Source organism: Oncorhynchus masou, chromosome 33 (genome assembly GCF_036934945.1).
Source record: "Oncorhynchus masou masou isolate Uvic2021 chromosome 33, UVic_Omas_1.1, whole genome shotgun sequence".
Lineage (NCBI taxonomy): Eukaryota > Metazoa > Chordata > Actinopteri > Salmoniformes > Salmonidae > Oncorhynchus > Oncorhynchus masou.
The window spans coordinates 34377826-34400957 of NC_088244.1; the positions used below are offsets into that span (position 1 = coordinate 34377826).

At 39.7% G+C, this 23132-nt stretch overlaps 1 protein-coding gene across 4 annotated transcripts; it reads right to left on the minus strand.

Moving 5' to 3' along the window:
• Positions 1-1274: 1274 nt before the first annotated feature.
• On the minus strand, positions 1275-22824 carry LOC135528359 (transmembrane protein 269-like). 4 transcript variants are annotated; one of them, XR_010453545.1, is made up of 9 exons: positions 22583-22824; positions 22424-22445; positions 19207-19267; positions 16358-16505; positions 13651-13748; positions 10586-10729; positions 10222-10422; positions 8239-8399; positions 5323-5421 (listed from the first exon to the last, which is right to left on the minus strand). XR_010453545.1 is itself a non-coding variant. In XM_064957382.1 (8 exons), the coding sequence occupies exons 1-8, from the start codon at positions 22594-22596 to the stop codon at positions 5312-5314; spliced, it is 798 nt and encodes a 265-aa protein (XP_064813454.1). In that variant the 5' UTR covers positions 22597-22801; the 3' UTR covers positions 1275-5311. The 4 variants fall into 4 exon arrangements, 2 of the variants coding, with proteins under 2 accessions (XP_064813454.1, XP_064813455.1); XM_064957382.1 differs by lacking the exon at positions 8239-8399 and having other exon boundaries at positions 1275-5421; positions 22583-22801; XM_064957383.1 differs by lacking the exon at positions 8239-8399 and having other exon boundaries at positions 1275-5421; positions 22525-22799.
• Between the last annotated feature and the right edge of the window lie 308 nt (positions 22825-23132).

A 23132-nucleotide genomic window follows, 5' to 3' on the forward strand; every position in this document is an offset into this window, starting at 1 on the left:
ACAGGAGTGATGTGTGAGCGTTGGGACTTAATCTGTTTGGGAATCTGCCCCCATAGCCTAGAGTATACGTAGATGCTTGTTTAATTAACGTTCTGACTAAATATTTCTACATGCCTTTGTTGGTTTTTCTAATATCAACATGCTTGATAGCGGTTTTCCTCTCACCCCGAGATGGTCTTTTGGAATCTATACGTCTATATGAATTGATCACATTGGCTAACTGTTACCTTGCACATATCTGATTTAAAGTAATTTTGCAAATATACCTCATCAATAAGCTAACAACATTTAGGGTGACCAGTTTTAGTGGAGGACCCCTGTAAATCTGTCCTTCCCTGGCCAAAAACAGTCTGTATAATATTCTAATTAAACAAATAATGTATATTCAATCACTCCACAGCCAAGTAAAGCCTGTTGTTAGCTGTGTACCGCCTCCATGTTGTAGCCACCTATTTAATGTCATTGGGCTCTCATTCTGTGCTATTCAGATCTCTCAGGTATGACCTGATGAAGTACTGCTGGATGTGGAGCTTCAAGGACCGGCCTGTGTTCTCCGCCATCATCAAGCTTCTGGAGTCCGACACATACCTGACACTAGACATCTACATCCCAGAGGGCATAGACATCTTTGACTACACCAAGAGGGCAGGTGTGCTCCTCTAAATATCTAGCCTAAAGCATCACATTCATGAATGAAGAGGCTAAAAGCAAGCAGGGGCAGACCAGCCATCTGGTCCATTTTTAGCTCAGTGAGCTTGTTAACTTTTTTTTTGTTCAAAACTATCATTATCTGGCGACAAGCTAGAAATTGGCCAGTGAGGGGGGGGGGCTCAAAAGTAAATGGCCTGGTGTGATAAACGCCAGGGCCGATTTCTGGTCCCAGTCTGCCCCTGAAAGCAAGGATTTGGTCCCTTACAAAGCATGGCTGTAGTTTTATTCTAGGTTCAGGTGTACTGTGGCATCAACATCCAGAGAGATTTTGTTAAACCGAGATTAAATGTTGTAAATGATTTAACATAAGGGTGTGTAAGTATTGTATGGCGAATGCAACCTATAGCCTTATTGTAAAGATTGTACAAATGTTGTAGAACACTGGAGATTTTTGGATGAGTGAGAATTTCAGCACAAAATGGATGTCAGGAAGAAATCTAATGTTATTGTCACGTCACAATTCCTCACCTCACATGTTTGGTCCATCAGTAGTGAATTATTTTTTGAAATTGTACAGATGTAATAAGCGTTCTTGATGTTATCTTGTCATGAAACCAGGCAAGTCATTATAAATCACCACTTTTTATTGTCAAAAGGTACAGAATAAAAAATACAGATCTTCATAAGACGATTACTGGTTTATAATTGGGTGAGTATCACTCTTGTGCATTGAACTGTAGTAATGAGGCATGTATTGTGGTCATACAGTTGAAGTCTTGAAGTCACTGATCATGCTACGCAAAATTGGCCTTTAAGTGTACTTCACTCCCTCTACGCTGTTGATTTTGTTCATAAAATTGCTTGCCATTGACCATGATGTTAACAAACCAGCAGTTTGGACCACGGAGGTGACATTTATAGGTGTACTGTAGAGTTGCTGTTGTCAGTCTCAAGATGTTTCAAAACAAACTCGTCACATTGTCTCCATCACTCACACACACATCTAAAATCCTAAAGCGAGGCACAAACCGCCATTTTCATAACACACCCAGTCATGCGGAAATGGAATAAGTCCTTGCCCGACCGACTGGATCAAGAACAGGAATATCTAGATATTTTCACACTACTGAGCGGAGCCGAACCAAGCCAAGATGAGCAGGACTAGTTACACATAAACCATAATTACTGGAACAGTGCTGGAAAGGACAGCAGGAAAGGAAATTATCCAAGCCAGCACAGTTCGGGCCGGCACTAGTGTTATGAAAAAAAAATTAAAAAAAATACATTCAATATACCTTGGGTAAAAAGCAATTTTTTTGGTACTACTGAAAGTGCAAAGCCTCCTAAAACAGAAGCAGAGGTGCACAAATACCAAATTAAAAGCTACGTTCACAGGAGACAAAAACCTAACCATTCGTGTAAATCAAATTGAAAGATGTCAAACCCTTACTAAGAATAAAATTCTGCTCCTGTGTTTTGAGTTAAACACGAGAACCAGTTATCTTACATGGATGCTCAATATTGTATTCACCATAGCTAGCCCGTGACATCTTTTTAAAATAGCACTGTAAATTCTAGTGATTCAAATATCTGGTGGGAACGTAAGCACTAATACATTTTGCCTCCAATGAAATGAAACTAATCTCTCGTCGCAATAGTAGGACAAAAAAAATGGACAAATTTAGGATTAAAGAATGCAGTTTGATGCTCAAAAACAAATGTGGTTTTTGAAGTTAAAATAAAAAAATATTTAACAATCCCATATGCACACAATGTATTATGTACAATCACTGTGGTAGAGTTAAGTAGAACAGAAGATACGAACCAAAGTCTGTCGACCATCATTTAAAAAACAAACCGGGTGGTTTGAGCCCTAAATGCTGAAAGCCATGGTATATCAGACCTTATACAACAGGTGGGTCTAATCCTGGACGCTGATTGGTTAAAACCGCATTCCAGCCTGTGTCTATTCCACAAGTTACCACCTGTTAAATCTGATGTTAAAATGCCTATTTACTCTATTCCAGTGGTGTTAAGTACTTAAGTTGTTTTTTGGGGGCATCTGTACTTTACTATTGATATTGGACAACTTTTACTTTACTGCATTTCTAAATAAAATAATGTATGGAATGAAAAGTACATTTCCCTGACACTCAAAAGTACTAATTATATTTTGAATGCTTAGCAGGACTGGAAAATGGTCAAATTGACACACTTATCAAGAGGACATCCCTACTGCCTCTGATCTGGCAGACACACTAAACACATATGCTTCGTTTGTAAATTATGTCTGAGTGTTAGTGTGCCCCTGGCTATCCGTAAAATTAAAATAACTGCATGAGCAATTTGATATGATTTATACTTTAGATATTCAAGTATATTTAAACAAATACTTTTTTTATCCCCTTTTTCTCCCCAATTTCATGGTATTCAATTGTTAGTAGCTACTATCTTGTCTCATCGCTACAACTCCCGTACGGGCTCGGGAGAGATGAAGGTCGAGAGCCATGCGTCCTCCGAAACACAACCCAACCAAGCCACACTGCTTCTTAACACAGCGCGCATTCAACCCGGAAGCCAGCCACACCAATGTGTCGGAGGAAACACCGTACACCTAGCGACCTGGTCAGCATGCACTGCGCCCGGCCCGCCACAGGAGTCGCTAGTGCGCGATGAGACAAGGATATCCCTACCGGCCAAACCCTCCCGAGCCCGGACGCAGGGCCAATTGTGCGTCGCCCCACGGACCTCCCTGTCGCGGCCGGCTGCAACAAAGCCTGGGCTTAAACACAAATAATTTTCTATTAAAAAAAAGGTATCTTTACTTTTACTCAAGTATGAAATTTGGGTACTTTTTCCACCACTGCTGTTCCATCTGACTGCGCAATCCACTGTCTCATCAGACCAGGCAGGGAAGTTAAACTTGATCTCCTCTACAAAAAGCATCTAGACATTATCTCACATTTCTTTTAGACTAACATTTAGTTCAACAGCGGAGATTTGTATAAACCTTGCTTGTCTGTCTCCGAAATTTGCAACATTGTTTCAATATTCAAATTCGATCTCCAGCTGTCCCATAGTAATAAAGGTGTCGGGATGAGACCGGCAGTCAGCTTTTCTCAGCCAGTCAAAATGAATCCGCATCATTTTTATGGATATATGAAGAAATATCAATAGAAAACTGGTCAAACGAAACAAAGTGCAGCTAGTTTGCAGTCTTTCCAGCTCGAGTTTGAAGTGATTGTGTTAGCTGTGGTGTTGGCTAGCTCATCTGAATTTTCTATGCCAGGTGAAATTAAATGTTACTAAAAAACACCTTAAAACAAATGAAAATGAAGCTACTTGTTGTTATTCTGTCTGCACTGTAAATTAGCTGTAGTTGGCTAGCAAGCAAGGGATTAGAACGTTGCCAGCCAGTATGGCAATGGAACATTTAGAACAAACGACTGGGTCGCGTCTCTGGCAACCTAACCGATAGAACCCTTACTTGGGGCGGCAGCGTAGCCTAGTGGTTAGAGCGTTGGACTAGTAACCGGAAGGCTGCAAGTTCAAACCCCCTGAACAGTCGTTCTGCCCCTGAACAGGCAGTTAACCCACTGTTCCTAGGCCGTCATTTAAAATAAGAATTTGTTCTTAACTGACTTGCCTAGTTAAATAAAGGTAAAATAAAAAGAACGAATGACCAGCCGGCCTGGGTAGCAACCCTAGATTTGTGTCAGGACTATATATCTCGTGGAAGGGGTAAATGGAATGAATAAAGTCACCAAAATATAATTTATGAAAATCTGTAAATCATTATTTGAATATGTTGGTAACCCGTTGTATACAAGTGATAATGCCCAAGAAGCTGGTGTTTGGAGGATAAATTGGCATGGTTTGCCGGCCCCACGACTTTGTCTCGGGCCTAACGCCCGTGCCAATATATCCTCCAAACACCGGCTTCTCGGACATTATCACTTAACTATTCCATGGGTATGACAAAATTACTTTTTACTCTTCTAATTACATTGGTAACCAGTTTATAATAGCAATAAGGCACCTTGCGGGTTTGTGGTATATGGCCAATATACCATGGCTAATGGCTGTATCCAGGCACTCTGTGTTGCATCGTGCTTAAGAACAGATCTTAGCAATGGTATATTGGCCATATACCACACCTCCTCTGGCCTTATTGCTTAATTATACAATGGACTTCTTTTGTATCTGCAATATGATGAAAATAAAATATTTTGAATTAAATATGTATTACAAATTGGGAGCATGCAATAAGTTTGAATCTACCATGTTTACAGTTAGTCTCAAATGACTATTAATTACTGAAAATACTTCATAATAGTTGGAGTAATCTCAAGCACAATTATGCACACAGTACACACAAGACAGTACAGTACAATTCTGCCATTGTATTGTAAAAACATAACTAGACATTCAAACACTGTATTAATCAAAAACAAAATGGCTAAGGTACATTACATTATCCATCAAGTGGTCATGATGAAAAAGGCAGTTAAATCTTACAAAAACATTAAAACGTCCTCTTACGTCCTTTTTCGATCCGCTGTGGATAGCTAGCAGCAGCAGTCTGGGAGCTTTAGTTAACCCCGGCGGACGGCCTGTTGACAAGCCATGTGTGAGTTTGGAGCAAGGCCTTTAACTCCTACTACACTTTGCAACTCCAAAGAGATGTTGGGAACAAAATGTAGGAGACAGACCACAACAGGTAGTACACACATGCCGGAGAGAAAGAGGAACAGAACACCATGACAACTCCTGCAAAACAAAACAGGAAAAACAAATGAGATGAGTCGTCTACCTAATGAATAGCCTACCTTTTTTCATGGCTGGATTATTGTGATCTGAAACCATTTTAGAAAGCTTTCATTTCGATTTAAAAAAGGCAAATGCCACCACTTTTCATCATCATATTCATTATCCCCAGTACCAAACCAGTGTCTACATACGCGAAAGCAGAGTTTCTACAGCATTGATCTGTGGTTAAAAAGATTGTTTTAGGACTAAATGCTCCTATGCGACTTCACAAAATAGGATGATTACATTTTTTTTTTTTACACAAATAAATAATGGGATTTTTTAAAACCTGCAACGAGTTTCTAGCCAGAGGGAAGGTATTTTCTTGCTCTCCAAGTCATAGTGGATTAGGGTTAGTGTTTTATAATCAGTGCTTTAACTTTTAATGATGTCATTGGGTAGACCTTTACTTAATTTCCCACATATGTAGACATTTGTATTGTGCAGAAGATAATGAAAATGAAGTTGAAAATTGGCGGAACTGCCCTTCAAGTAAGAACTTATTCTGAATGGAGTATTCGTATTACTGCTCACATGTTTAAAGTACCTGCGGCCTCATTTATCAAAGGTGCGTGAGCATAAAAAGCCTACTTTGCTTGCACAAGTTTACCCACAAAGGTTGGTATTTAGAAATGTTGAACTTGACGGGAAAGTGTGAAAATCTTTTGTATTGCAAGCAAATATAGTTATTTTTCGGGAGATGTAAGTGTTTGCACAGGAATTATAATAATGGTAGGCTAATAAAAAGTAGCCTAATGACAAAATGGATGCATTTGCAGTTGATAAGAAGATCGTATAGCAGCATGTCACCTAATACATTTATTATGCCCACATAGGCCTAAATCACAATCATATTGTAGGCCATGTTGCTCATTTTCTGACACAACTCGTCTATTCCCTCCACACAATATTACGCTACCATTTATCCACCGCTCATTCAATAGCCAACCATGCGCGAAAGTAAATAGACCAGTAACCTACGTAAGTATGTGTAGCTAGTATTGCTGTGCAATAGGAGCTCAACATAATAGCGTGTACCAAGGCAGGATATAGATACACAATCATGTATTGACAAACAAAATATTGAACAAGAATATTTTGCATAGACGGCGGTAGGCCACATTTACTTTTAAATTCTTCAATAGACAAATCTTGCAGAATGCACGGACAGTATTTGGCACTCGCTATAGGTGGCATGCATTTTTTTTGTGGTGAAAAGTTACTGCGAAAGATTAAAACATCCTACCCACATTTCTCCAGAAATGTGATCTAATTTGCTATTCTGATTTCTTTAAGAAACAGAGATGGCCAAGTACCAACATCTCCAAATCATACAGCAAATGAGGGCGTTTTTGTTGCCATAAAAGGTGAATGGAGGGTGTTTTCCAGTCCGAGTTGTAACGCTCGGTCTCGAGCACACAAATATAGCATGGCTCTGATTTATCAATTTATTCTGCAATGGTCATGAAAATAAAATAAAATAGTAAATAGATTCCTAAATCGAATTATTTGAGACAAATATTTTTGCTCTTCTCACTAACGGCAAATGGCTGCATCTTGTGATTATGAATAAGCGTCATAATATCCCCCGTTTGAAAAAAATAAAAAAATACTTAGTTCTACTTGCAATACAATAGTACAACCACTAGAAGACACTCGCATCAAGATCAGTTTTAAAGTGGGAAAACTGGTGCATGCACATTTTGGGGTACATGTTGTTTATACATACTCACCTTTACAAATGAGGCCCCTGGTATCAACATTCCAATAGACTTCACAGGACCAAACATCCATTTTTTGAAGAATTGTTTAAACATCTCTAAAAAAAAAGGTGCTATATTAACTATCCCAGAACAGGTTTTTTTTGTTTTACAGAGTAGCTGTGTGGACTAAATTCTCTGGATGCCACTTCCCAATAGGTAAACAACCGGACCGTCTGCACATGTGCGGGATTCAATACTTTACACCGCTTATTTGTTTTTATGTAGCCATTGCTCCCTCTGCTCCGCTTCCCTTCCTCCTGTTCTCACTCGACCCACACACACGATTGGGTGTCTTTGTCTGGTGTAGAAACTTCAAATTGTTGTAACTATAAACAATCATTGTCTGTTGTAACTATAAACAACAATTGAATTTACCCCCACACACACACATTGTACCATATGTGCAGCACTTGAATTGACGCGCCTTTGGTTATTAACCATGTTTCCATCAAACCTTTTTATGCCAATAAAGTGCATGCCTATAAAAATACAAAAACATGACAGGACTGACTGAAACAGAAAACGTTTCGGTAAACTTTCCAATTGTCGATAAAACAAAATTAGGCAAGACAAGGTGGGATCTTATTGGGTCGGTAAAATTAATTATGCTGAAATAACTTCCCAGAACCCGAGGTAGTAGGAACATATCGCCACAGCTTCTAAACATCACCGTTCATGCTAATAGCTAGCCAGCGTAACGTGCTAGCCATCCTGTAACGTGATGTACACTGTTTTCAAATAGAAAAAGTAAAGATGCCATCAGAGGCAGAATGATGTACAGTATGTCGTTGTGCAGAACACTATCCCAGTAAAAAGTGAACACACAATATTTTTTATACCAATGGCAATGACGTAGAACGCTACAACTACTATAAAGAACTGGAGGAGATTGTTGGACCCATCTATGTGGGAGCTGGCTTGCCACTGGCTGTTTGTGAAGTGTCAAACTCTTCTTAGCAGATACTACAAAAGCAGCTGTGAATAGGCAGTGTATTTCCATATTGCACAAGCTCACCGAGTTCTGATTCAGAGGGTTCTCTTTGTTGCACACAGAAACAATACTGGCTCCTGGATGCAGCACACTTAGGGGAAGGTTCTACGGGTTGCGCTAGATGGTGGTGGACAGAAATCATCCGCTCCTGCCATAGGCTTCCAGTAAAGTCTCTCTGAGGCGCTCTGAAAGCAGACAATTCGTCAGAGGCTGGGGGAAATGGAGTCTGTGGGAGCACGGACAGCTCCATTGAGGCCATCTCCATTTTGAAGTAGTCCATTTTCTTTTTCTAATACTTCTATGCGTTGTTAAACAAACTGAAAGGGTGCATATGGCCACCTGGAAATGTGTTGTTTGAACAAGCATAAAGGAAATGTTGGCGATTTACTGCCACCTCAAGTTATGGAATGTTTGCTCACAAGTATAATTCATTGTCTGATCCCTCCTGATGAACAAAATGGAATTATGTGATCCTACCTTAACCCATAGGAAGTCTCACCCAATTGACTACTTTAAAATGGTGGAAGCCCTCAATGGCAATGTTCATGCAAAAATGTGTTATTTCCATGTAATGATCTCTATTGAACTGCCTGATGTCACGGCCTAGCGTCAACATCCTCGCCGGACACAACATAGTAGCTAGCTAACTAGCAAGGAGGAGATCAGAAGTTATTTTTAATGGGTGCATTTCGCAAGTGGCTAGTTTGCATCCTCTAAAAACCACTGCAAAGGTTTTGCCTGAAAACGTTTCTCAAATCGCAACATCTTTCTACAGGCTACAGAAAGTGTTTGATTTTTCAGGCTCTTGCCTGCCTACCCAAACTCTGGGATTTCCGAGTCTACTAGCTAACGGGGAAGAACTAGATCCTACAATGCAAACATGGCTGCTAAGCCTCCCATGCAGGCTACTTTCTGTCCCTAACAACAAAAAACAGAATAATATAAAATACGAATGTTTTTAATCAAACTAAAACTGAATAAAAACCTCGTAAATCAAGTCAGAAAATGAACAAACTTAACTGAATACATTTAAAAAACAAAAAACAGATGTTTCCATCAAAAATCTAATATAGAAACAGAAAACTATAATAATGGAGAACAGTGCTCATTTAATAAAGCTGAATCAATATCTGCAAGATCACATAATGATTCATTAGTGTTCTACATAACATAACTGAATATAATAGTATAATGTCACTAAGACAAAAACATCCACCTCATTTAAAAATTAAAAATAAGAGATTTTCGCAAAATATGTGCTTTGATTGAAACAAAACCCAGATAAGACAGTTTAACATCTGCTTTAAAGGTTGTTCTAAAACACTGTACATAATTCAAAAATATCTAAATGCATTTTCCCATGAAAATGGTTGGCATGCAGATGCTGCATGGGTGTTTCACCAGTAAAACGTGAAGAATAATAATTCACGATGGTGTCGTGAGAAACGTGGAAAAAAGAGAGAAAATGAACAGCAGCTACGAAAAAAAAAAAAAACATAAACCAAAAAAAGGTAAAGTAGCACAAAGTGCAGAACGTGATACAGTTGTTCTGGGGAAGAGGCTTCCAGAGGTTGGCAGGACAGGGGGGCGGAAGAGGGCCGTCGATTTGAACGTGCAGCCTCAGCTTTTTTTTTGTGTGTTTCTAACTTGAATTCTACATTTTCAAGAGCTAATTCAGCATCTCCCTACTACCTATTCTACTAGTGCAGTTTGTTAACCCTGGTCCCGGGGACCCAAAGAGGTGAACCATTCCGTCTTTGCCGTAGCACTACACTCGCCCCGTGTAACCAGCCTGATCCGGCGAGCTTATATAAACGATCCGCGCAGCAAATTATTCATGCATGCTTGCGAGATCAGGCTTGGTTGTACGAGGCTAGCACTACACATTTGATTCCACTCATCATCAACCCTTTGATTCATTGAATCAGATGTGTAGTGCTCGGGCAAACACTAAATAGTGCACTCCTTTGTCCCCTGGACCAAGAAACACCGCGTCTGGTGTATTACCTCCAGCGTAGACCACCTTCTTCCAGGCCTGTGACTCCAGGACCCTGTCGTGAGGGTAGAAGCCCTGGTTGACCATGAAGAGGATCATGGCCACAGCAGTGACCCGCAGGATCACCATGTTACCTCCGGTCAGCAGGGAGAGACAGGCCAGGATGGCGGAAGAGTAGATACATGGCAGGCCACGGTACATGAAGGGGATGCCTGGAGATGAATAACCACAGAAAGAGAGACGGGACCTAAATGAAGACCGAATCTGACATATTATTCAGTCTTTATTCAGCCTAGACTTTGAATGATAAATACACGAAGACTGAAATTGATCATGCCATTATCCTGGCATTTCATGTTTCCTTGCTTCACTTACCGCTGGAGAAGAAGCAGAGGCGGACAAACACAGACAGGACGTAGCACATGCACAGGATGTTGTCCATTAAGGCATGTGTCCTCAGGAGCAATGATGTTGCAATCCCAAAGGTTGTGAAATCTGCAAAATCATCCAGTTTAGCACCTGAACCAGACAGAACGACAGGAAGTGACCAGTTATACATTTGTCTCATGACTTGTCTCACACGTCAGATTAATGTCCACATGCTACTGCTGTGAGGTTAGTTCACTGCTAACATAAGACAAAACAAGTCGATCTAAATCTCGTTGATGCCAATGGTCTACTTCTCCCTTTCCTGTGTGCGCATTTGTGTTTATGTAAAAAGGGGTCATCTGTAGTGGAAATGTCGGTGTCAGCATAACAGGCCTGCCACTTTCCTTTGTAAACAACATTCCCGAATGCCAGTCTGCTTGTCCCCCCAGAGCAGGGAGCATGTTGTCACCGAGAGACGAGCAGGAGGTGATTCTGACCCCAGCTTCAATGAACGAGATGGAATTCCACAGCACAGGGGTCAACAATTTCAGCAATTTCAGATATGTTGAGTGCCGAAAGCATTGGGATAAAAACAGACAATTGGAGCATGAGCCCCCCGAAGCAGACTGCTTAGTCGGAAAGTGAAAGTTCAACTGACACAAAAACGGAGCCACAACAACACCCACCTGCAAAGTCATGCAGAAAAACACTGTTGGAACACAAAGCCCCTGAAATATCCGGGTGACGATGCATTGTGGTGCACCTGCTGGGAGCTATTTCAGGCAGCCGTGGGATCCATGGCAGTGTAGACGTGACTATCTGCACACAGGAGGTCGTTATGTATAAAGCCACCTGTATGTGCCTTTTTATTACGTCATATCCCGTTATGATCACTTGAGAATATGATGTGTCGTGTACAATAGGAGTTTGCTTTAAAAAAATAAAAAATTACAACTTTTTTTTTTTAATTGAATCATTAGCTAGGCTATTTCCTAATAATACACAGTCTACGGCAGACAGAAGTCAAAGACATGGAACCAGTGCAATGCAGAGAAGATCATTTACTGATCTACCTACAGAGATAGAAGCTGATCAGCAAAGCTAAATGACAGCAAGTACACTTACTGCAACGAGATTCGTTTTTCTGTGGTTTGCTATCACTCAAGTTCCCTTTGGATTCTCCCATACATTAATGAATGTTTTTAATAGGGTCTTTGTAAGGAAAACCAGTTTGGTACAAACTTGTTGCAGTATGCAACCTACTGTCCCATAGGAGAACCCTTTTTGGTTCCAGGTAAAACAAAATATTTTGGGTTCCATGTAGACCCCTCTGTGGAAACCCAACAGTTTTACATGGAACCAAAAGGGTTCTTCTAAGGGTTCTACTATGGGGATAGCCAAATAACATTTTAAGGTTCTGGATAGCACCTTTTTTGTTTATGCTGATTGGGTTCTACCTCTAAAATATGCATATACAGTGCATTTGGAAAGTATTCAGACCCCTTGACCTTTGTTACATTACAGCCTTATTCTAAAATTGATTGAATAGTTTTTCCTTCCGCAATCTACATACAATACCTCATAATGCAAAGCAAAAACAGATTTTTTAGCTAATAAAATGTTTTTGTTGTGGAAAAAATGAGATCACATTTACATAAGCATTCAGACCCTTAACTTAGTTCTTTGTTGAAGCAACTTTGGCAGTCATTACAGCCTCAAGTCTTCTTGGGTATGATGCTACAAGTTTGGCACACCTGTATTTTGGGAGATTCTCAAATTCTTCTCTGCAGATCCTCTCAAGCTCTGTCAGGTTGGATGGGGAATGTTGCTGAACAGCCATTTTCAGGTCTCTCCAGAGATGTTTGATCGGGTTCAAGTCTGTGCTGTGGCTGGGCCACTCAAAGAAATTCAGAGACATGTTCCAAAGCCACTCCTACGTTTATTTTGGCTGTGTGCTTAGGGTCGTTGTCCTGTTGGAAGGTAAAACCTTCGCCCAGTCTGGGGTCCTGAGTGCTCTGAAGCGAAGATCTCTGTACATTGCAACGTTCATCTTTCCCTCGATCCTGACTAGTCTCCCAGTCCCTGCCGCTGAAAAACATCCCCACAGCATGATGCTCCCGCCGCCATGCTTCACCGTAGGAGTGGTGCCAGGTTTCCTCCAGACGCTTGGCATTCAGGCCAAATAGTTCAATCTCCACAGAGGAACTCTGGAGCTCTGTCAGAGTGCCCATCGGGTTCTTGGTCACCTTCCTGACTAAGGCCCTTCCCCCCCAATTGCTAAGTTTGGCAGGGCGGCCAGCTCTAGGAAGAATCTTGGTGGTTCCAAAATTCTTCCATTTAAGAATGATGAAGGCCACTGTGTTCTTGGGGACCTTCAATGCTGCCGAAATGATTTGGTACCCTTCCCCAGATCTGTGCCTCGACACAATCCTGTCTCGGAGCTCTACGGACAATTCCTTCGACCCCATGGCTTGGTTTTTGCTGACATGGCTGTCAACGGTGGGACCTTAGACAGGTGTGTGCCTTTCCAAATTATGTACAGGATGATCAATAGAAACAGGATGCACCTGTGCTCAATTTTGAGTCTCAAAGGGTCTGCATACTTATTTACATAAGGTTTCTGTTTTTTATTTTTAATAAATCTGCAAAAATGTCTAAACCTGTTTTCGCTTTGTCATTATGTCAGTATTGTGTGCATATTGATGAGGAACAAATGTATTTAATTCATTTTAGAATAAGGCTGTAAAGTAACAAAATGAGGTGGGGGAAGGGGGAATCAAGGGGTCTGAATACTTTCCGAATGCACTGGAGGTTGGTAAATGATCTTCTGAATTATACATGGCATCTTTTTTTTGTCTTTTAAGGTCGTAGCCGTTGCCCATTTAGGCCATTTGATCCATCAGCTATAATGACCAGCGCCAGTAGTAGATGGCTGGGTTGTGTGCATCACTAGCCTGATCCTGTGTGTGGTGTCTTTCCCGCTCATAACTACATGTTTCAGGCTAGTGAATCATCAGTGTCTCAGTTGAAGTTTAGCCCCGGCTAGAGGTATTGGACACCACTCCACTCACCAAGTGGTGAGCATGCATCAAGTCGCCTGGCAACTGCCCCATCTGCCAAATCCAGCAGGTAGCCAATCAGGACCAGCCAGCAGGCTGCATGTTGGTGGCTGCAAAAGAAGGGTAAAATGTTGGGTTGCAGTTTTACAAAATAGAAATGACAATACTAAGACACTACATGATACAACTGTAATTACACAGTAACCTATGGATTACTTGTTTATTACCACTGTACTTATGGCAATCACACCAAGGGCTGCTTTTTAGTTTTGGATTAACTTGGATTAACTACAATAAAACTACAATAAAACTACAATAAAACAAGGCTAAAAAACAATAAACAAAGGGGAATAAAGAGCATAACTTTGATACAGAAATAGATAAACAAGATGAACAGACAGAATAAACAATAAAAAAAGACTCCATTTGACAGCATCACTTTTGATTTAAACAACTTTCCATACACGTTTGTCCATGGAAGAAGTGGTCCTTAAGTTTATTTTTCCCTGAATGCAAAAATACAGGAGATAAAAGGTGCTCAAAGTTGACCCATTTTGCATACCCCCACCATACCATGACACATCCATGTCTTCATCACTGGAAAAGAGCAATGGTTGAGTTTCATATAATGTCAAAGCTTACAGTGTGGTCAAACTATTTGATTATTTATTTCATACATTTTTTGCTAATTTATGTTAAAGAGAAAAAAATATATATATACACTAGAAATTTATTTTTGTTATCCAGACAACCCTGTTTGTAAGCGTTTAAAAAAAAAATTATATCTCAAAACGTGTATATTTTCCATTTCCTACAATGGCCAAATATGTATGGAAGGTTTTGGCAAAGTCAACGGGGTGCTGTCAAAAATGGATTGAATTTATGCAGATCATAGACATACAAGCACCAGACGACACAATCACAGAGGTCAAGTATGTGTAAAACGTTTTAAAAAGCTGACATACGGTGCATTCGGAAAGTATTCAGACCCCTTGACTTTCCACATTGACACGTTACATCCTTATTCTAAAATGGATAAAATATTTTCTCACCTCAAATCTACACACAATAATCCATAATGACAAAGTGAAAACCCGGTTTTAGAATTTGCTAACTTATTTTAAAAAACAAAATCGAAAAACCTTACTTACATAACTATTCAGACCCTGTGCTATGAGACTCGAAATTCAGATCAGGTGCATCCGGTTTCTATTGATAGTCTTCCTCGAGCTGGCCGCCCGGCCAAACTTAGCAATCGGGGAGAAAGGCCTTGGTCAGGGAGATGATCAAAAACCCGATGATCACTCTGACAGAGCCCCAGAGTTCCTCTGTGGAGATTGTACTATTTGGGCAATGCCAAGCATCAGGTCTGGAGGAAACCTGGCACCATCCCTACGGTGAAGCATGGAAGTGGCAGCATCATTCTGTGGGGATGTTTTTCCTCGGCAGGGACTGAGAGACTAGTCAGGATCGAGGGAAAGATGAACGAAGCAAAGTACAGAGAGATCTTCACTCCAGAGAGCTCAGGACCTGAGACTGAGGCAAAGGCTTACCTTCGAACAGGACAATGACCCTAAGAGTACTTCGGTACAAGCCTCTACATGTTCTTGAGTGGCCCAGCCACGACAACAAAGTAGTGAGTAAAGGGTCTGAATTCTTATGTAAATATTTAAGTAAAATGTGATCATTTTTTATTTTGAATACTTTTGCAAAAAAAAAACTGTTTTTGCTTTGTCATTATGGGGTATTGTGTGTAGATTGATGAGGGAAAATTTTATTTGATCAATTTTAGAATAAGGCTCTAACGTAACAACATTTTGATAATGTCAATGGATTTGAATACTTCCCGAATGCACTGCAGAGTAGGAGAACTTTCAAGTAATGGAAATCGCACCAGGCTAGGCAGTCCTGAAATTAAATGTGGGCTTTGTTTTGGCCAAGTTAATTCAAAAAGGGGTTCCACATCTTAAAGAAATTCTGTAGAGAAAGCCTCATTGGGAATTAAATCGATGATCCTTTGTTCCCATTGACTTCTTGAGGGAGCCTTATTAGATGGCCACAGCAGAAGAATACATTTGTAGTTAAGTGTCAAATCCTCATCCCTTGTTCCCAGTATACAAGACTTTGCACGCAGCTGGGGAGAGCATTCAAATAAACTTTATCCATCTCCTGTAGAACCTATGACCACATTTTTCTATGGAAGGCCAATTCCAGAAACAATGAACGAAAACCTGAAACTATTACAGACTGCACAAATTAGGGTTAATTCTATACCTAGACACAGGAGTGACATACAGTTGACGTAGGATCCTAAAATTGCATTTAGGGCAGCTTTGTTGACAGAAAATATCATAAACGGTATCTTCTACTTACTGACGGCTTTTCGTGCCATAGACACTTCAGAAACAGTATATCATTTAACACCACCAATGCTTTAAGGGTGGTGGTTGATGTGTGCTGTATGTCTTAGAGCCGACGGTCAGACGACCTGACCTTGATAAGCTGCTTGCGTTCATCTGGCTTCCCTCAACAGCGCAGCCTTTTTTTTTGGCAGGACATGCGCTTGTGTCAACAGTCAACAGGACATTCAAAAAAAAGAAAAGCCTCACAGATACAACAAAGATGTATGCTATAATAACATAACACTGCCACTGTCTGTTAGCTATAGTATGGTTTTGTCAAAAAAAAAAATCAGATACTGTATGCTGTGTTCACTCACCCGTTCAGGCTGCAGAGAATAGAGGCCATGCCCATGAGCATGTTGGCCATAGACAGAGCATTGGCTGCATTTTTGCGTACAAACTCCTTGAGCTGGACACCCGTGGCCTGCTCGCTTAGAAATAGCTTATTGGTACGCTGGAAGAAACCTGAGAACAGTGAGGACAGTGATTGCTATTAGCTGGTGGTCTATGTTAGATTCACTTAGCTGCTCTTAAGAGGATTGTAGCTAAAACACTACAGATACGATAGGACCATATCATATCTGATGGACATACCTAAACTGCTGTACAGTATGTAAATCCTGTTTAAACGGACATGTCAAACAAACCAAACACGCAAAAGATAATCATTGCTTTAACCAATATTTTCTTTGCCAATTATCAGCTTTAACGTGTTTGGCTTGCTACTTGTGGCCCCTCAAGACCAGGACAGAATCAGAAGCTGTACCAAGATATGAAAAAAGATGAATGCAAATTAAAAGGGAAAAAGTCAAACCTCATGCACCCAACCTACTGTGCAGCATCCAACCTACAGTAGTACTAGTAACCAGCAGATTTCAAGTATAGGCGAGAACCTAAATAAAATTCACAAGTGGTTTAGGTTGTGCTTCAAAAAAAAATTATAGTTGTTACACAGTATTAAATAATGTATTTGTTATCAAAGAATGAACATTTGCAAAGAAACTTCATTTTTTATATACAAATTGTACATTATTTACAAACCTATGCAAGATTGATTCATGTAGCTAATAAAAAGTAGTAGCACTTACCAAGTAGTATGTAAGTTTATTGGAGACCCACCATTCGATAGACTAATCCACTTTTCAGAAAAGGGGCTGCCACAGTATGTACAGTAACCATCATTTGGTAGTGTTAATTTTCTCATAGTCATTGCCACACGGAATACTTATTCAGCAAATATATAGTGCATGTATAGCTGAGACGGGCTGGTGGGGAGAGAGTAAGTGACTGTCCACACATGGTACTATACTATTGTAATGGGACTGTCCACAAATAGTACTATAGTGCAACCCTGAGATAATGAGTCTACTGGGCTGTTGATTCATTAGGCTAGTCGACTGGCAAAACAGTGACCTGGAACAATGACAAAGGACATGACAGCAACATTCACATGGATGGGTAGCTTTTAAAAAGATTCAATTGCAGTTTGCTTGTTCAGTTTTTTTTTTCTTTCTTCCATAGTTTGCATTTTGTGGAAATGTCATAGTAATTACATAATTTCCTTATACATTTGTTATGTGAAAGCCAAGTATTGCTATATCAGAGTTCCTATGAGTGTCATACTGTGTAATTCCACCATTATGGTTATTAAAGTAATCGAAGAGTGTAAGGGCAATTTAATTGGACTTTCATTGAATTAATGATGCCAGAATCTTGAAGCATTAAAAAGGCATCATAGATAGGTTATCTTACTTAGAAAGCAGGACGGTCCAGTGACGCTAGGTACTTCACTATGGCCAGGGCTGTTTTTTGTCCTTGCAATGCTGAGGGTTTTCAAAGAAGGCAAACAAAGGATCTTTGTTCTTGAGTGTCTGTGGCTTCGCTATGGAGTTTGGATTTCACACAGAAGTTAATAAGCCGAGGTGATAAAAGTAGCCAAGAGATTATTCTCTGCCGACAAAGACCCATATACCTCTACATAAAATAAACAGAAATAAAAAAAGTTACCATAGCAACCCTTTTTAAAACTAAGAGTCTAACAAACTAACGTCTGTACGTGAAAAAGGGTTAAAGTCATGTTCCTACTATTCTGTTTTGCACACAGAACTTCGTGTGATTCCAAAGCCAGTCGAGTTCAAGAGACTCTTCATCTGAAAGAAAACAGTGTATGAGACATAGCACAAGCCAACAACAACTTTTAAGAAGTTCACTTGACAAGCATGCTTCTCATTTCTGATTTACATTTTACATTACTTGGCTTTCGACAACCTAACCAGAAAACCCCAAATAGTAAACTATGGCGAATCAATAAGCAGATACATTTATCTGCTAATCTTTGTCTGTTTGCCTAGAATGTCAACAAATATTGAAAAATATTGAAATATTGACCCAGTTAGCAGCTCTCCCGGAAAAAAAAAAAAAAATTGCCAACTTGTTTTTCATAACTCAATGGAAAGGATACGTCAGGTCTGATCCCTAATCCGGCCAGTCAATACTGTCTCACCACTGGTAAATACCACCAAGTATCAAGCCAGAGCCAGATACATTCACACTTTTAAGTTTATATATTTCTGGGCTTATAGTCACAGTGTCTCAGAGTAGAATTCCCGATCTAGGATCAGTTTTGCCTTTTAGATCATAAGCAATAAGAGACAGTGGGGACCTACTCTGAGACGCTCTGTGAATACAGGCCCAGGATGTCTGCCTATTAAGACGAGCATGGGGGGGCAAATTTCACAACTGGGAAATTATGGAATATGTACATTTAAAAAAACATCATGCTCACACTTTTAACTGAGAAATAATTTCCTATTAATTTAATATTACAAAAATGATGAAAAATAATAACAAAAACAAGATATTATCGTAGCATTACATTCTACCTAATCACATACAAACTGCATTAACATTTGATTATAGATTTAATTTTGATGAGTAACTATGTATTATCCACTCTACAATTTAATAGTTGACAACTTGCTATATAACTAAGCTAGTATAAGTGCAAGAAGAAAAAAAACTGATCTGAGTTGTGAAAAATATATATATATAATAAACTACACCGGCTTTGCATGATTCTTACCAGGCCTTGGCTCTAGTGTTGACACAGAAAATCACAACCATGTCATGCACATGTGTCCAGGGGCATCCAGCAATAAGCACTTACCAGAGGATGGAGTCAGCAGAATCATGATTCTCTCTGCGTCAGTCTGCCCACAGCACAGCAGCTAGAAAACAGTCTACATTTAGAGACTGTTACCCAGAAACAGATTAAACCTAGTTCTGGACTGAAAAGCATACTTAATGAAAAGCTTAAAATATCATTTTCAGTCCACGACTAGACTTGTGTGGCCAGGTAACTGGCCCATCCACTTGACTTATGCAAGAGTTGGATTGACATTAAAAGTTGCTCTATTGGCAGGGCATGATGAAGAGCAGTTGGGCAAATTGAGACTGCTCTGATGTTGCCCCATTGGGCAGGATACATTTTTTAAACTGCAAGAATTCCAGTAGCCTAAAACTGTTCTTTCTAGTTCCGGCCCACTGTTTATTTGAAAGACGGACAATCGGTACATTCAAATAATATCACCTCGAAACATAACACTCAATTATTATTTTTCTTTAATAGCAAATGATCATGCGTTTCAGACCAATATTATACTGCATTATTCATTGACTCACCATACAAGTTAAGTTACACACTGAAGGAAGGCCATCATACTGTGTCCAGGAATGTCCGACTGATTGATCTTCAACGATAATGACTTTATTTTCATTTGGCCATCTATCAGTCTTAATGTCATGATCAACTTCATAACAACAAACAGAAAAACCACTGCTACAATAGCTAATGGCTCACGTAAATCATGTCTTATTTAGAGCTTGAGGTTTTAAGCCATGTCTATTTGTCAATGATGGTATGCTACAAAACAATTAGCACTACTGGTTTAATCCTCTGCAGTTGATAATTGACCGAGCGATCTTCTAATCATTCTCGGAATGGACTCTTGTCAGGCGTAAATGAACACTGTATGCCTGCAGTACCTTAATCACCCATCAATATCTTGGAAATTGCAATGCATGTCTGAAGTTAATTTTTTTCCACAAAAATGAATAAATGACATTAGGCTCATGGTAGCCTAGTCAGCCTAGTTGCATGCTATACCAGCACTATCTAGTCATATATATATATATATATATATAAGATTGTCATTTTCAAGGAAAATCTATTTCAAAAGCAATAATTCTAGTTCATTAACTACATGATAAATGTACTACAAGATCCTACACACTTAAAGTACTAGATTATTTCGCTACAATGCCATGGATCACAAGGCACTCAGTGCTGCTCACCTATGCTATTGATTGACCCTATTGGTTGAGCCAGTGGGTGTGCGCCATAGAGATGGATAGAGGTCTCATCTTTGTCTCAATGTCGCTGCCCATGCAATCTCCATATGTGGCTGTGGATCCAACTATTTCAGGATATTTAATTTTAGTTGAGTTTTGGACACATGAGAGAACAATGTGGTGGTGTTTTTGTCTTCCAGGAGCCTAACTTTATATTATGCTATTATATTTTGTGTAAAATAGAAATGTAGTGGTTGAAGTGTTTCCAGTACCCATTTAGGCAAATGGCGCATTAATAAAATTGTCGACAGCTTGTATGCCCTCCCAACCTATCGGTGTCATGTCTCAGGTAGCCCACAAGGATAGAATGCAATAATTGACTAATATTTGACATTCTAATAATACTCATATGTCAACGTGTCGTCACAGTACGTGCCATGGTGAAACTTGCGAGCCAACCAGAAAAGCAAGGTGAAGCAATTCACACATTGTTGAAAGTCAGGACAATCCTTGCCCTGCAAATAAACTTTATTTTTATAGTTGAAAAATAGAGATTACAATATGCCGTGTTCTGTATTATTTGTTTTGTACCCAGAACTCTGGGTCTTATTCCGGTCTGCTCTTTTACATTTAGATAAGAATTGTATACCTGTCTTGTATACCTATACACTATTCGAGTGTGTGTTCGATAAAAAAATATTTGAAACAAAAATAGAGTTTACAAGCAGAAGACACTTAGAATTAAAATGTCGAGTGGAGCTTTGTGACATCACGCACCTCTTGTAACTTCTAAATTATTTGGCTAATCATCATGTTTTATAAAAACAGTTTCATTCACTTGTCGCAATAAAAAAAGTGTCACAAAAAGAAATCCACTCTAACGGATAAAAATATTTATCTTTGGAAAATGTATCCTACTGTCGCAGCCAGCCGCAACCGGGAGACCCATGGGGCGGCGCACAATTGGCCCAGCGTCGCCCGTCCGGTTAGGGGAGGGTTTGGCCGGCAGGAATGTCCTTCTCCCATCACGCACTAGCGACTCCTGTGGCAGACCGGGCGCAGTGCACACTGACACGGTCGCCAGGCGCACGGAATTTCTGCCGGCTGGCTTCCGGGTTAATTGGGCATCGTGTCAAGAAGCAAAGGTTGAGAGCCGTGGTTGGGTTGTGTTTCGGAGGATTCACGGCTCTCGACCTTCACCTCTCCTGAGTCCGTTCGAGAGTTGCAGGGATGAGACAAGACTAACTAATTGGATATCATGAAATTGGGGAGAAAACAGGATTTTAAAAAAATTATATATTGTTTTAATCCTATATCCAATTACAACTATTTTTTGGACAACATTGCTTGTCTAATAATCTTGAGTTGATGGAAACCTGTCTACTGGCTGATAGCTCCCAACCCATAGGAATCAAAATCCAGTTGACTATAAATTGCTGAAGCCCTCAATGGCAATGTCCATGCTAAAAATGTGTATATTCAAGTTGAGACCTCTACCTATCTCTATTGTGTGCGCACACTACGCAGTTTCTTCACTACAATAGCCACGCGCAACTACATAAATTCCTTACTAACCTTACAAAAAAAGATTGCAGTCAGAGTGCAGTATGGTGCAAATACTGCGTCCTACATACGTTTTTTTTACTGCAGTAATTTTGCAGTATAACTGCAATTACTGCGTCCAAAATATCACCGTCGACTGCAGTTACTGCACATTTACTACAGTTTCAAATCTGCAATCTTTTTTTGTAAGGGTTTCCCCTAAAATGTGTAAACTCGGGTGTTAAACGCATCATTCTCACAGTAGATGTATTTTTAAAATACAATAATTTTCAAAATACAAAAACAAAATGGTTGCTGCAATTTATTTTATACAAAGTGCGTCACACATTTAGGGGACAAAATCTATAATTCATTGCCTTTCTAAATAGAATTGACTGAAATGCTTATAATAATTATATATGGAAGTCAACAATCGGTATTCTGCGCACTATATAAACTGATTTGAGGATAGTTTAAACTGTCTGACTTACCTGGAAAGACCTAAAGATGATGCTGAAATAGTGCAAATGATTGACACGGCTTCAATGGAACTAAGCAATCGTATTAAATGAATCTCTTCTGTAATAATTACTTCTTCATGTGTACAAAGTGGTTGTTTGTTGCATCCCAATAACGTTTCAGTGGTTCACCTGTAAAAAAGCATCTCAGTCTGCGTCTCTGCGCGCCTGCTTTTAAAGTCCAACAGAAGAATCCGCTAGAATATTCCACCGGATGTGACGCACAATAAACTGTCTTTCGTTTGTCTGGCTACTGTACTGTACAACATTACATTATGAGAATATCATAATTTCACTGATGGATTTTGTTGTAACACAAGTGTAGTTGGTAATCTATTTTGTAAATGAACATTAACATATGTGACGCACTCTACCATAATCAGTCGGAAGTCGCTATGGCTAATTTCCATATGGTGGTTGTCAACATTTAGATTTTTCGCGGTTTGGTTTCATCTGGTTTTAACAAAACAATTGCTTTCATAATCTGTATGTTTCAACGTATAATTCAGAGTATAAATATATATTTTTTATCTTATAAGGGTAGAATGAAACATAGCAACGGAACACTTTTCCCATCGGTTCGGCGGACGCTAGCTTGTGACACACACCAGTTTGACCTCGCATTGGTACTGTAGGCCTACTTACTTTTCTGAGTCAATTTAGGTAGCATTCATCGTCCTGC

Coding starts and splice junctions, on each gene's coding strand:
- LOC135528359 (XM_064957382.1), bottom strand. Junction 19,268..22,423: donor TCATCTTTAGGTCTTTCCAG/GTAAGTCAGACA, acceptor ACTGTTTTCTAG/CTGCTGTGCTGTGGGCAGAC. Junction 16,506..19,206: donor TCTGCTGACTCCATCCTCTG/GTAAGTGCTTAT, acceptor CACTGTTCTCAG/GTTTCTTCCAGCGTACCAAT.